At 36.4% G+C, this 14,768-nt stretch overlaps 1 protein-coding gene across 1 annotated transcript; it reads right to left on the bottom strand.

Moving 5' to 3' along the window:
- Window positions 1-201: 201 nt before the first annotated feature.
- Window positions 202-1,133, bottom strand: LOC101674024 (olfactory receptor 8D2). Its single transcript, XM_013054805.2, is given in 2 exon segments — window positions 202-323; window positions 326-1,133. Coding segments are annotated over 2 exon segments (924 nt in total). The 5' UTR covers window positions 1,128-1,133.
- Between the last annotated feature and the right edge of the window lie 13,635 nt (window positions 1,134-14,768).

Genomic DNA, 14,768 nt, shown 5'->3' with positions numbered 1-14,768 from the left:
ATTGAGTATCAGAAAATTCTATTGTTTGGTAATCTCTAAAAATGTCTCAATCATTCTCAAGTATAGAATGCATGTTTTAAAAATAATGGTGAATTTTATCTCTGGAAGAGAGAAAAAAATTACATGGAGCCTATGACAGCATTTCATCTGGTTCATTTTTCTCTTGCTCCCTCCCTCTGAAAATGCCCTTTGTCAACATGACTACCTTCCATCAACCAACTTTCTCAGTACATTCTTCACATCATTGTTCCTCAGGCTGTAGATCATGGGATTCAGTATGGGGATCACTGTGGTGTAGAACACTGAGGACATCTTCTCCTGCCCATAGTATTGCTAGAAGGGGGTTTGAAATACATGAATGTGATAGACCCAAAAAAGATACCCACTGTTATGAAATGGGAGCTACAAGTACCAAAGGCTTTGGACCGTCCCTCAGTAGAGCGAATATGGAGAATACTCAAAAGAATGAAAGCACAAGAGATGAGTATAGCCAGTGTAGGTGCTAAGGTATTAAGCCCTCCAATAATAAACAACAGTATCTCATTGATGTGGGTGCTGGAGCAAGAGAGAGTCAACAAGGGGAGAATATCACAAAAATAATGACTGACTACATGAGATCCACAGAAGGACAACACTGACATGCGGGTAGTATGGACTGTAGCCCCAGACAACCCCAGTGAATATACCACAGCCATCATTATGGAGCAGATCTTATGGGACATGATAATATTGTAAAGCAGTGGGCTACAGATGGCTACACAACGGTCATATGCCATGGCAGTCAGAAGGTAGCCTTCTGCAATTATAAAAATAAGGAAGAAATAAAGCTGAGTCATGCATGCCACAAAGAAGGTAATATTCTTCTCTGATACGAAGTTCACCAGCATGTTTGGGGTAATGACAGATGAGTAGCAGAGATCAATGAATGACAAATGAATGAGTAAATAATACATTAGAGAATGAAGTTGAGAACTGATAGCAATTAAGAAAATCATGCCCAGGTTCTCCACCACTGTGACCATATACACTCCAAGGAACAGAAGGAATAGAGGCAGTTGAAGCTCTGGGTGTTTTGTTAACCCTTCAAGGATAAACTCAGTCATGGAGGAATGATTGAAAGTAGCCATACAAGATATAATCTGTAGAAAGAAATAAGAGAAAATAGGTGTATTAGTTTTTTTCTGATTCCCAAATCAGAATGACATGCTATGTTTTGATTGGTTCCATTCCTCACCGGTCTCATGACTTGATCTTTTCCAGGTATTTAAAAGATTGAGGACAAAGACCACAAGTATAACCCAGAGTCTTGTTTCTACCTAACACTCTCAAATGTCCTAAGTCAGAAGCCTTTCATTTTGCTCCTAGGCTTAAGCCCCAATCTACCTCACTTTCAAAGAAAGCACATACTTTAAAAACCTAATTAGTTTTTCATTAATATCATTCAAAGAAGATTGTTCATCCTCTTTCTCTGGGCATAGATCAACAGAACTTTCAGTCTTATTTCTGTCTTATTTTGAGTCTAGCTCTGGTGATCTAAAAGTAGTCTGTTTCAATTTTTCAACTCACCTATAGGAGTTGACATAATGAATATTCTCTAAAACTGAGAACTCAGAAATGTAAAAGGCTTTTTATAAAGAGATGATGAATACAAAAGGCAAAATTATAGAAATGACTTTAATCAATTCAGACCCTGATTCTCCCACTCTGTCCAATGTATGGAAAACTTCGGTGGGCCAGGAAGTCCTTTCAATGTAGATGAGGTTGACAAAAATGTGGGGCTAAAGACTATGCTTAAAGTATATTTTAAACCTTTCTTTTTCAAGAAACAGCAGAGAAGTAAGATTGGCACTCACATGTAGGTCCTGAACAATCAACAAAGTGCAGCTTCCCTCCTAATTCTTCCCTGTTGTCCATTACTAGAGGCTAAACTCTCATTGACCTTTCTCTAAAAGCTATAGCTCAGAACAGGACAATTAGTCCTTCCCTGACTTAGTTTTCCCTAAAGCCCAAGCAGAGGATTCAGGGAAAAGGATTTCCTGCTTTACTTGTTATGTTTTTATTATTTATGTTTTTATTATCTGAGGAATCAAGTGTGATTATTTTTCACTGAGACATGTTGAATCGTACAAAATGTTCCTTTAATTCATGATACTCAAGAAAGAATCCATGCAATATCTAGACTTTGATATGATCTTAAATTCCAATTTCTAAAAACAAACAATGGAGGAAAAACTCCAGAGTGATAGTTTGCTTTTTATTTTGCATGAAAAAATGCAATGTGATCATTCTCCATGATCACAAACAAAAATTTATGAGACTTGTGGCAGTCTATTTTTCTCTCTCTGCCTTCCACAACATACTAAAGTTGCTCAATATGTGTTAATTCAAAGGCTTAATTCTAATATTATCTCTGAGAACACATGAGAAGAGAGCCATGTTTTTGAATTCAGGAAATTAGATAATAACCTAAGAGAAACAGAGTCATAGTTGCAAGGATGCATCTCTAAGCAGCCCAGTTAGCTATGGTGATGAGATTTGACCATCACCAGATAAATGCTCTGAAGTTATCCAACAATCCATGGGAATATAACTGATGTTTGGTGTTCTCATTATTCACACAGAAGCCATGAAAATGAGTCTGGAGAGAGGTGGGGAATTTGGGATTGAAATCCACTTAGTGGATACCATAGTTTTTTTTTTTTTTTTTATAAAGATTTTTTTTATTTATTTGAGAGAGAGAGACAGTGAGAGAGAGCATGAGCGAGGAGAAGGTCAGAGGGAGAATCAGACTCCCCATGCAGCTGGGAGCCCAATGTGGGACTCGATCCCGGGACTCCGGGATTATGACCTGAGCCGAAGGCAGTCGTCCAACCAACTGAGCCACCCAGGCATCCCTGGATACCATAGTTTTTAATAGGCTCACACATAAACTGACTAAGATTTCTTCTATAATCCCCAATGATACTGAAATTATTACCATAAGGGAGGGTTGTCCAGAAGTCAGAACCAAGACAAATCTCTCTCTTTGTGACTGTAGAGGTATTTTGGCTGATTTGGAGACTAAAATTGCTGATATGTCAGAGTAAACAAAGACCACTAGGCAGGTTTCAAGGGAGCTCAATAGATAGAGGAAAGCAACAGATATACAGTAATATTTCAATAATCTGGAGATACTTATCTATTGACTTAAACTTTTCAATATTGCCAAGAAATTGAATATAAGTAAAAGCACTTTGAAGACATTAATATAAATGTCACAATATCCATTTATTAAAGTTTACTCACTTATCAGTCCACACTAGTCCTCTCTTAGTACCAAATCATTATTTTTCTTAAGAAATAATTTTAGCAAACATGGATGAGATCAGAATGAAGGCAGCAAATTTAAAAGTAGAAGGAAGACATGAGAGAGCTATTTAAAAAATCTGAGCATAGCAAGAAAAACAGTTTAACAGCAAGAAAAGAGGTCTCCAGAAAGCCATTTTAAAAAATAAAAGTAAAAACAAAACAAAACAAAAACAAATAAACATTCTTCCCACTGCATAGTTATCTAGGACTCCAGAAAATGCAAACATTAAAAACATAGATATATGTGGTGCCTGGGTGGCTCAGTTGGTTAAGCATCTGACTCTTGGTTTCTGCCAAGGTCATGATCTCAGGGTCGGGAGATCAAGTCCTGCATCAGGCTCCACACTCAGTATGGTGTCTGCTTGTTCCTCTCCTGCTATTCCCCTCTCTCCCTCTCTTTCTCTCTCAAATACATAAATAATCTTTAAAGAAATTCATAGATACAAACACAAAATAATTCCTGTGCATAAAAATGATTGCTCCAAATCCTCAGAAGAAATTTATTTATTTTTAATATCATCAGCTAAAAAAGGTGAGGGAGCATGAAATGCAATATTTAAATTTCCTATCAGAGTAATTCAGTAAATGAAGCTCTTTGAAGTTTGACAAGGATAATAAGGTACTTACATATGTGAGATATTGCTGGAAATGAGAGGTTATTCAACCAAATGAAAGAGAATGAAAGACACTATTTTGTTTCCCTCACAATTCTTCACTCCTGTGGTTAGTGGCCTACAATCATACTGTTTTTGAAGTTTTATAACACAAGCATAGTGTAGACAGAAAAGTGTCAGCCCCCATCCTTGGGAAGCATAAATGGATATTTAAGGAAAGTACCTGGTGGTTCATGGATATAAGAATATTACTCAACAGAAACTTCATCAAGTTACCCATAGAACATGCAGAATTAAAATATAAATATATATATAAGGTATATATAATGTAATATATAATGTATACTAATTATAAATACAAGTGTGTGCCTATTTAAAATTTAAAAATAAAGTTTTGTTTCTTTTATTTAACAGAGATATGTAAATCTTCCTGCATACTCTTACTTTTTAAATAGAATTCTCTAGGACAGATATGAATCTGTCATTTTCTCACACTAGAAAGATAACATTTAATAACATCTGCAGAAGTAATTTGTTGTAGGAGTCAGAATAGTGTTATATAGTTACTGGAGAAATCCCATGGTTACTTTCCTTTCTATAATTTAACATCATTCACAATAATAAAATTGGCTGAATATCAGAATCTCAAATATTCTTGGGAATGTAGCTGTCCTTCTGGGCTCTGATAAAGTAAATATTTTTGTTAAGAAAAGAGAATTCATAAAGTTCAAGCTTCTGGATAGAAAATGAAATTTAATTTTTCATGGGATTCAAACACTGTGGAAAGGACATATTCCAGTGTTTATTACTTTATCTAAAGCAAATGTTGCAGAACATCTCTATGAGATTTATCAGAACAAAACCTTTGTCAGTTTCAAATCTTTTACCCTATGATCCTCTGGTGACATAAATAGAAAGGCATCTTATCTGGAGGCAGAAAAATGGGCTAAAAGCACGTGGTATAGAGTCTGTGTGATTAGAGCAAGTAATTTACCATCTCTGAATCTTTGTTCCCTCTTCTATTAAAAAATAGTTATGAAAAACAGTAGTTATGAAGATTAAAAGATCCATACTGAGCTTTGAAAAATTTAAAACTATGATGTAATTATCAGTTTCTATTGTTTTAATTATTTCTTGTATTTATAAAATACATTCTGAGTTTACTTTGTATCATTCCAAAGATCCCTAAAGCAGCAGGGAGGGAGCAAGAATGGGAGGGTGGATGAATGTATTCAGTGAGGAAAGCAACATTTTTTTTTCTGGGTTTTCTGGAGAAGAGCACTCTCTTTCAACCAGAAAAGCAAAAATCTTTAATGGTTGTAATTCAAGAACAAAGAGGTCAGAAGATTCCGAGGGTTCCTACAGTGACTTCGGAAGAATTGTCAAGAGCTGGGTGCTCCTATCAGAGGCTATGAAAACCAGGACATCATGATCTAGAGTTAAGAAGGAGCTGTTTTGGCAATTATGCCAACTCTGCTTTTGCTCTCGTAGAACAGCTGTGGCAGCAAACTGTCCAGACCAGTGAGGATGAGGTCACTAAGTGATGTCAATTTAACTGAACATGTAGATCTTTCCACATCTAAATATTCTCACCAAGTTCTAAAACTTTAACAACCATTGCTTACAGCCCAGCAACTTAAGTTTGACAATTGAGTACTACATTTGGTGATTATGCCTTTGATTGGACACCATTTAATGAGCAAAAGCCATCTGCACAAGAAAGATCTTGCAGTTAAACCACATAACATATTTCAGAACAAAAGGGCATTCAAATATTAGGCTCTGTGCACATTGTTTGGCTTACTGACAGGAAACACTGAAAGCCAAATGGAGATAATGGGAAATCAAATCAAGAAAACTAAGTGATCCAGTGTACATATGGGCGAAAGGAAAATAAATAGGTATATGTAAAATTCAGGATTACCTTCTCCAGGCGAATTTTCAGAGCAGTCAACCTGTCTTGCAATGTAATTTTTTTTTGCAGTTACTTAGAAGTGAATGAATAGGGTGGCTCAGTCAGTCAAGCGTTTGCCTTGGGCTCAGATGGGGATCTCAGGGTCCTGGGATGGAGTCCTCAGTATGGCTCCCTATTCAGCGTGGAGTCAGCTTCTCTCTCTCCCTCCACCCTTCCCCTCCCTCCTGCATGCTGTCTCTCTCTCTCTCTCTCAAATAAGTAAAAAAAAAAAAATTTTTTTTAAAGTAAATGAATATACCCTCAAAAAATAAACGAATATAGCTTTAATACCACATGAAGCCAGTCTACCTAGGGTCAAATCTTGGCTTTGCCATTTGGAATTGAGCAAATTATATCACCTATGACTCCATGTCCTCATCTGTAAAACCTATCTCATAGAATTATTTTTTCAGTTAATGGAGGTTAGGTTATTAAAAAAAAAAAAAAAAAAAAACCAGGACACATTTAGTGCCATGTAGCTAACTGATACTATTAATCTAACATCTTGAAGAAGAAATGATTAGAGCATTTAAATAGAACCAATCCAAACACATAGAACTTTTTTCTCTAATCATCAAGAAGCTGGTATCCACCTATCTTAAGACATTCAAAAACTGGACCCTGATACTATTTGCAAATGTTGAGGTGGGCTTAGAAATATACAACTAATTCCCAAAGGTATACAAATCTCTCAAGATTGGGCTCTGCACATTACACAATTAATGAAAACAAAACAAAAACAAATTAGAGCTCTGTATGATCTCAAAAAGATCTCATCACCCAAGGGATTAGTCTCTGTTAGTAAAAATCAATAATAAAATATACTTTCTCTTCTACAATATCTTAGAATTTACAAAGTGTTTTTGCTAAATATTGTTCTTCCTAGCAAATATCTTTTTGGTCTGAACTCTAGTTCTCAGCCCCTAAAGAATTTGTTGTCTGGGAAAGCCCCTGAATTGTTTCTGTTAAATAGTCCATCTGTTTGCTGTCATAAAATCAGTAAGAGAACATAGGGCCTTCAATACTGCTGGTTCTGGAACAAATCGAATTAAAATATCCTTTTGAGTAATGAATGAGTTCATTATTTTAATTAGCTTAGGCCACCTGTTCAAATCCCTTCTTCATACTTTCTGACAAAAATGCCAGATAATTTGAATATTTCTGTAGCATAAAAATGAGAGCAAATTTCTAACCCTTCCAAACATGTAAGATTGCCCTATTAATATTCCTTTCTCATACTATTCTTTTTTGGTTGAGAAATGAATGGTATTGTAACAATTTGAGAAAGCTATCCCTCTATTTCTGCTTCACAAAGATAGTCACATAAGTTAATTTATTTTTGTATTTATGTTAGAACTTACATGTAAAACTAGTTTAGCATTTTTTGGAGAGACAGAGATTTCAAACTACTGATTTGATTTCTTTATTAATTATAGGTTTATTTGAGCTCCTTTGTAAATGAGTTTTTGATGAAGTTGTGTTTTTATATAAAGTTACCCAATGCATCTATTTTCAATTTTTTTAATGTAAAATTTGTGGTATTCTCAGCCTGGTTTTTTACTGTATCTGACATTTAATGTTATTTCTCCATTTTCCATTCCTAATATATATTTGCAGCTTAGTCTTATTAAGAAGTGTTAATTTTTTAAAAAAGATTTTATTTATTTTACACAGAGAGAGCGAGCACAGGCAGGTGGAGCAGCAGGCAGAGGGACAGGGAGAAACAGACTCCCCTTCCTGAGCAGGGAGCCCCATGCAGGGCTTGATTCCAGGACTCTGGGATCATGACCTGAGCTGAAGATAGCCATTTATCAACTGAGACAACTGGGTGCCCCAAGAAGTACTGATTTTTTTTTTTAACCTTGCCAGAAATTTTTCTTATCTTATTAGTTGTTTAAATAGCCAGCTTAAAAAAAAAAAAAAAAGATTTTATTTATTTATTCATGAGAGAAAAAGTTAGAGGGAGAAGCAGGCTCCCCATGGAGCATGACGCAGGACTCAATCCTAGGACCCTGGGATGACAACCAGAGCCAAAAGCAGATGTTTAACCAACTGAGCCACCCAGTGACCCCAAGTAGCCAGCTTTTGATTTTGCTGTGCCTCTCCATTGTCATTTCCTATTATATTGTATTATTATAAAGGATATATGATATCCTTTTATCCTTTATTATCCTTTATTATAAAGGATATCCTATATCCTTTATAATGTTTATTAAAGTAGTATATTATTATATTTTTAGTTTTATCTTATTATTATAGTGTTATTATTCTTGTGTTTATGTTAATTTTTACATTCTAACCTTAGAGCCAATTAGAGGACCTTTTCTGAGCCATGTCTCACCCATAAAATATCACACAGATTGGCATTCTCTAGACTTTTTGAGTGACATTTGAGACCCCAGCATTTGCAGTGACAACTTCTGACCTACAGAAGGACTAAAGTGAGAATATAAAGAAGGAAATTTTATTAATAAATTGGGAAGTCTGGACAGAGAAATTTTGAAGTTGATGTTTGACCAGTGGAATGGTCAGAAGGAAAAAGTAGCAATAGGAAGAAAGGTATGGAGTCAGAAAAACACAAGGTATTTGGGAGAGGAATGACTACTCTATTTTAATCAGATTGAATTAATTTATTCAATCAAATCAGAGATTTGATTGCTTTTTCCTAGAATTGGCCTTAATGTTATGAGGAGACATTAAAGAATGGTGGATAGCAGAATGATATAATCAAACCACTTTTATAAAAGAAAGAAAAATAAAAAGAACCCAAGTGTGGTGCAGATTGAATCAGAAGAGAACATGAGACAGAACTTCAGCAGAAATCCTGAAGTTAGGTAATGAGGTAATTGTGACTTGGGAAACAAAAGACTTCACCTGATGTGGAAAAAATGAGATATAGATCATGAGGAAGAAGTTCAAAATGACCATGTTTTTGGATTTTTGGAAACTAGGTGAATGGTATTCTCATTAAAAAAAAAATGAGCAGATAGGCGTTTGTATATCTTCACTGGAGAAATGTCTGTTCATATCTTCTGACCATTTTTTGATATGATTGTCTGTTTTGTGTGTGTTGGGTTTGAGGAGTTCTTTATAGATCCTGGATATCAACTTTTTGTCTGTACTGCCATTAGCAAATATCTTCTCCCATTCCATAGGTTGCCTCTTTGTTTTCTTGACTGTTTCCTTTGCTGTGCAGAAGCTTTTGATTTTGATGAAGTCCCAAAAGTTCATTTTCACTTTTGTTTCCTTTGCCTTTGGAGACATATACTGAAAGAAGTTGCTGTGGCTGATATCAAAGAGGTTACGGCCTATATTCTCCTCTAGGAATCTGATGGATTCCTGTCTCACGTTGAGGTCTTTTATCCATTTGAGTTTATCTTTGTGTATGGTGTAAGAGAGTGGTTGAGTTTCATTCTTCTACATATAGCTGTCCAGTTTTCCCAGCACCATTTATTGAAGAGACTGTCTTTTTTCCACTGTGTATTTCTTTCCTGCTTTGTCAAAGATTATTTGACCATAGAGTTGAGGGTCCATATCTGGGCTCTCTACTCTGTTCCACTGGTCTATGTGTCTGTTTTTATGCCAGTACCATGCTGTCTTGGTGATCACAGCTTTGTAGTAAAGCTTGAAATCAGGTAACGTGATGCCCCCAGTTTTATTTTTGTTTTTCAACATTTCCTTAGCGTTTTGGGGTCTCTTCTGATTCCATACAAATTTTTGGATTATTTGCTCCAGCTCATTGAAAAATACCGGTGGAATTTTGATTGGAATGTCATTAAAAGTATAGGTTGCTTTAGGCAGTACAGACATTTTAACAATGTTTATTCTTCCAATCCAAGAGCATGGAATGGTCTTCCATCTTTTTGTGTCTTCTTCAATTTCTTTCATGAGTGTTCTGTAGTTCCTCGAGTACAGATCCTTTACCTCTTTGGTTAGGTTTATTTCCAGGTATCTTATGGTTCTTGGTGCTATAGTAAATGGAATAGATTCTCTAATTTCCCTTTCTGTATTTTCATTGTTAGTGTATAAGAAAGCCACTGATTTCTGTACATTGACTTTGTATCCTGCCACATTGCTGAATTGCTGTATGAGTTCTAGTAGTTTGGAGGTAGAGTTCTTTGGGTTTTCCATATAAAGAATCATGTCATCTGTGAAGAGAGAGAGTTTGACTTCTTCATTGCCATTTTGGATACCTTTTATTTTTCTTGGTTGTCTGATTGCTGTTGCTAGGACTTCTAATACTATGTTGAACAAGAGTGGTGAAAGTGGGCATCCTTGTCGTGTTCCTGATCTCAACGGGAAGGCTGCAAGCTTTTTCCCATTGAGGATGATATTTGCTGTGGGTCTTTCATAGATAGATTTGATGAAGTTCAGGAATGTTCCCTCTATCCCTATACTTTGAAGCGTTTTAATCAGGAACGGATGCTGGATTTTGTCAAATGCTTTTTGTGCATCCATTGAGAGGACCATGTGGTTCTTCTCTCTTCTCTTATTAATTTGTTCTATCACATTGATTGATTTGCAAATGTTGAACCATCCTTGAGCCCAGGGATGAATCCCACCTGGTCATGGTGGATAATCTTTTTAATGTGCTGTTGGATCCTGTTGGCTAGGATCTTGTTGAGAATCTTAGCATCCATATTCATCAGTGATATTGGTCTGAAATTCTCCTTTTTGGTAGGATCTTTGCCTGGTTTGGGGATCAGCCAGTAATACTGGCTTCATAAAAAGAGTCTGGAAGTTTTCCTTCTGCTTCAATTTTTTGAAACAGCTTCAGGAGAATAGGTGTTCTTTCTTCTTTGAAAGTTTGGTAGAATTCCCCAGGGAATCCGTCAGGTCCTGGGCTCTTATTTTTTGGGAGGTTTTTGTTCACTGCTTCAATCTCGTTACTAGATATTGGTCTATTCAAGTTGTCAATTTCTTCCTGGTTCAATTTTGGGAGTTTATAGTTTTCCAGGAATGTATCCATTTCCTCTAGGTTGCTTAGCTTATTAGCATATAACTGTTGTAATAACTTCTGATGATTGTTTCTACTTCCTTGGTGTTAGTTGTGATCTCTCCCTTTTCATTCATAATTTTATGAATTTGAGCTTTCTCTCTTTTCTTTTGGATTAATGTGGCCAATGGTTTATTGATCTTATTGATTCTTTCAAAAAACCAGCTTCTAGTTTCACTGATACATTCTGCTGTATCTCTGGTTTCTACCTCATGGATCTCAGCTCTAATCTTGATTATTTCCCTTCTTATGTGTGGAATTGGTTTGATTTACACTTTAAGGTGTAGAGACAGCTGGTGTGTTCTGGATTTTTCAGACACATGAAAAATTGTTCGTCATCACTAGCCTTCAGGGAGATTCAAATTAAAACCACCTTGAGATACCACCTTACACCAGTTAGAATGGCCAAAATTAGCAAGACAGGAAACAACATGTGTTGGAGGGGATGTGGAGAAAGGGGAACCCTCTTACACTGTTGGTGGGAATGCTAGTTGGTGCAACCTCTTTGGAGAACAGTGTGGAGATTCCTCAAGAAATTAAAAATAGAGCTTCCCTATGACCCTGCAATTGCACTCCTGGGTATTTACCCCAAAGATACAGATGTAGTGAAAATAAGGGCCATCTGTACCCCAATGTTTATAGCAGCAATGGCCACGGTCGCCAAACTGTGGAAAGAACCAAGATGCCCTTCAACGGACGAATGGATAAGGAAGATGTGGTGCATATATACGATGGAGTATTATGCCTCCATCAGAAAGGACGACTACCCAACTTTTGTAGCAACATGGATGGGACTGGAACAGATTATGCTGAGTGAAATAAGTCAAGGAGAGAGAGTCAATTATCATATGGTTTCACTTATTTGTGGAGCATAACAAATATCATGGAGGACAAGGGGAGATGGAGAGGAGAAGGGAGTTGGGGGAAATTGGAAGGGGAAGTGAACCATGAGAGACAATGGACTTTGAAAACAATCTGAGGGTTTTGAAGGGGCGGGGGGTGGGAGGCCAGGGTAACAGGTGGTGGGTATTATAGAGGGCACGGATTGCATGGAGCACTGGTGTGGTGCAAAAATAATGAATACTGGTATGCTGCAAATAAAAAATAAATTTAAAAAAGTGAGCAGAGACTAGCAGAAAGTAGTTTCGGGGGAATGCTGGTGAATTAACTATTGTTCATGTGAAGAATGGGGACACAACCGTCATTCTTGTGTGTACGATCAGGCACATGAAAATACACCTCTTCTCCCATCCCAATACTATTAAGACTACTGCTCCTTCCATAAATAGACAGGTTCTAGTAAAATATAAAAACAAATGAATGTTTTATTGACCAGAACTCTTTGATAAAAAATAGTAAGTAAATAAGTTGATAAAAAACATAAGTAGATAAGTTCTGACTAAGAACTCTACTTACCTGTCATCTTTTCAAGAAAACTTCACTGTCCTCTATGACTGAGTTAGACCCCCTTTCTGTACATCCATGTGTTTGACACCCCTAGAGAAAATTCCCACAGTGTATTGAATTTGTCCATGTGTTTGCTTTACTGTCCCTCCCTTGAGACTGTAAGTTTCTTCAAGGAAAGTATTGTGTTGTGTTCAAACAATCTTACAAAGTATTTGTCATACCACAGAAACTTTTTAAATGATTATGATGGTGGTTGTACTGATAGCATGATGGTGTGTTGCAAAGGACAGGGTCAGCAAAATAAAAGAGAAATTTACCTGAATTGAAGTGATTGTTGAAGTTACATAGGATGAATGAGGTCATTACAAAGGGTAGAGAAAGAAGAACAAATGGCAAGTGAAGATTTGGATCACACCTAGACTGGGTGGGGTTGCCATAGCCAGCAATACAGTCTGGACCTTCTTCCCTCACTTGTCACTCTCATAATCCAAATTTCTCTTCCTCATGCACAATCTTTCAGCTGGATGGATGGCAGATCCACTACATTTTTGCTATTATATTTGAGAGACAGAAAAAGACCCTTAACAGGGGAAGCAAACCAAGAATAATAGCTGTTATAAATTAAGCCAGATAAGTAAAATACATACTATCTAGATGTCATTTCTAACTAGATAGTGGGATTCTTAACTAGGTACTAAGTAAGAGGAGTTACTTATAAAATATACACTATTTAAAAACACATACTCAAAAGACCTACTGTTTTCATAATAGAGATTATAAAATTTGGATCCTACAAAAACCCTTATCTTCTAGGTACATGAAGAAGAATTTAAAACATTTTAGGGGACATAGCTTTTGAAAGGTTAAACACACACACACACACACACACACACACACACACAAAAACCCAAGACACTGACTAGTTAATAAGCTCTGGGAAGGCCAGGACCCTCCATCTTCCTCATGTACCTTTGTAACCCAGAAACTAGGACACAGAGATAAATAGTTAAGATGTGCTGAATAATTACTATTTGAGTGAATAAATGAATGTATTTCTGTATGCTAACTTATTGGTATATTTTTCTCTGTATCTTGTTTTGTAAATGTAATGATATTTTAATTATCCTTTATGTCTACCCATTTGACCAATGAACTTTCTTTCCATTTAATATAGTATAGAGATTGATAGTCATAAAATTCCAGCAATAACTAATATGTGATCTGGTTATACTTTGCTACAGTTCAGACTCACTAACCAAGGGAAAGATCAATTAATTGTAACTATTGAATAACCATCAGGCAATAAGAAGTTTTAACATGGTGGAGAAAGAGGCAAGAAAGAGTAGTAGTCCTGTCCATGTTGCTACAAAAGTTGGGTATTCATCCTTTCTGATGGAGGCATAATACTCCATAATGTATATGGACCACATCTTCTTTATCCATTCGTCTGTTGAAGGGCATCTTGGTTCTTTCCATAGTTTGGCGACCGTGGCCATTGCTGCTATAAACATTGGGGTACAGATGGCCCTTCTTTTCATGACTTCTGTATGAAGTCATGGGGTAAATACCCAGGAGTGCAATTTCAGGGTCATAGGGAAGCTCTATTTCTTGAGGAATCTCCACACTGTTTTCCAAAGTGGCTGCACCAACTTGCATTCCCATCAACAGTGTAAGAGGGTTCCCCTTTCTCCACATCCTCTCCAACACATGTTGTTTCCTGTTTTGTTAATTTTGGCCATTCTAACTGGTGTAAGGTGATATCTCAATGTGGTTTTAATTTTTTTTTTCAATGTGGTTTTAATTTGAATCTCCCTGAGGGCTAGTGATGATGAACATTTCTTCATGTGTCTGATAGCCATTTGTATGCCTTCATTAGAGAAGTGTCTGTTCATATCTTCTGCCCATTTTTTGATATGTTTATCTGTTTTGTGTGTGTTGAGTTTGAGGAGTTCATTATAGATCCTGGATATCAACCTTTTGTCTGTACTGTCATTTGCAAATATCTTCTCCCATTCTGTGGATTGCCTCTTTGTTTTTTTGACTGTTTCCTTTGCTGTGCAGAAGCTTTTGATTTTGATGAAGTCCCAAAAGTTACTGGAAGAGATTATGCTGAGTGAAATAAGTCAAGCAGAGAGAGTCAATTATCATAGGGTTTCACTTATTTGTGGAGAATAACAAATATCATGGAGGACAAGGGGTGTTAGAAAGGAGAAGGGAGTTGGGGTAAATTGGAAGGGGAAGTGAATCATGAAAGACTATGGACTCTGAAAAACAATCTGAGGGGTTTGAAGTGGCGGGTGGGTGGGAGGTTGGGGTACCAGGTGGTGGGTATTATAGAGGGCACGGATTGCATGGAGCACTGGGTGTGGTGAAAAAATAATGAATACTGTTTTCTGAAAATAAATAAATTTATTTATTAAAAAAAAAGAAAGAGTAGTAGTGTGTTGTC

Source organism: Mustela putorius, unplaced genomic scaffold, assembly GCF_011764305.1.
Source record: "Mustela putorius furo isolate JIRA1106 unplaced genomic scaffold, ASM1176430v1.1 tig00000460_pilon_pilon_pilon, whole genome shotgun sequence".
In the NCBI taxonomy this organism is placed as follows: Eukaryota; Metazoa; Chordata; class Mammalia; order Carnivora; family Mustelidae; genus Mustela; species Mustela putorius.
Note: the sequence above shows the minus strand (reverse complement) of the source record. Positions and strands in the feature narration are given on the sequence as shown.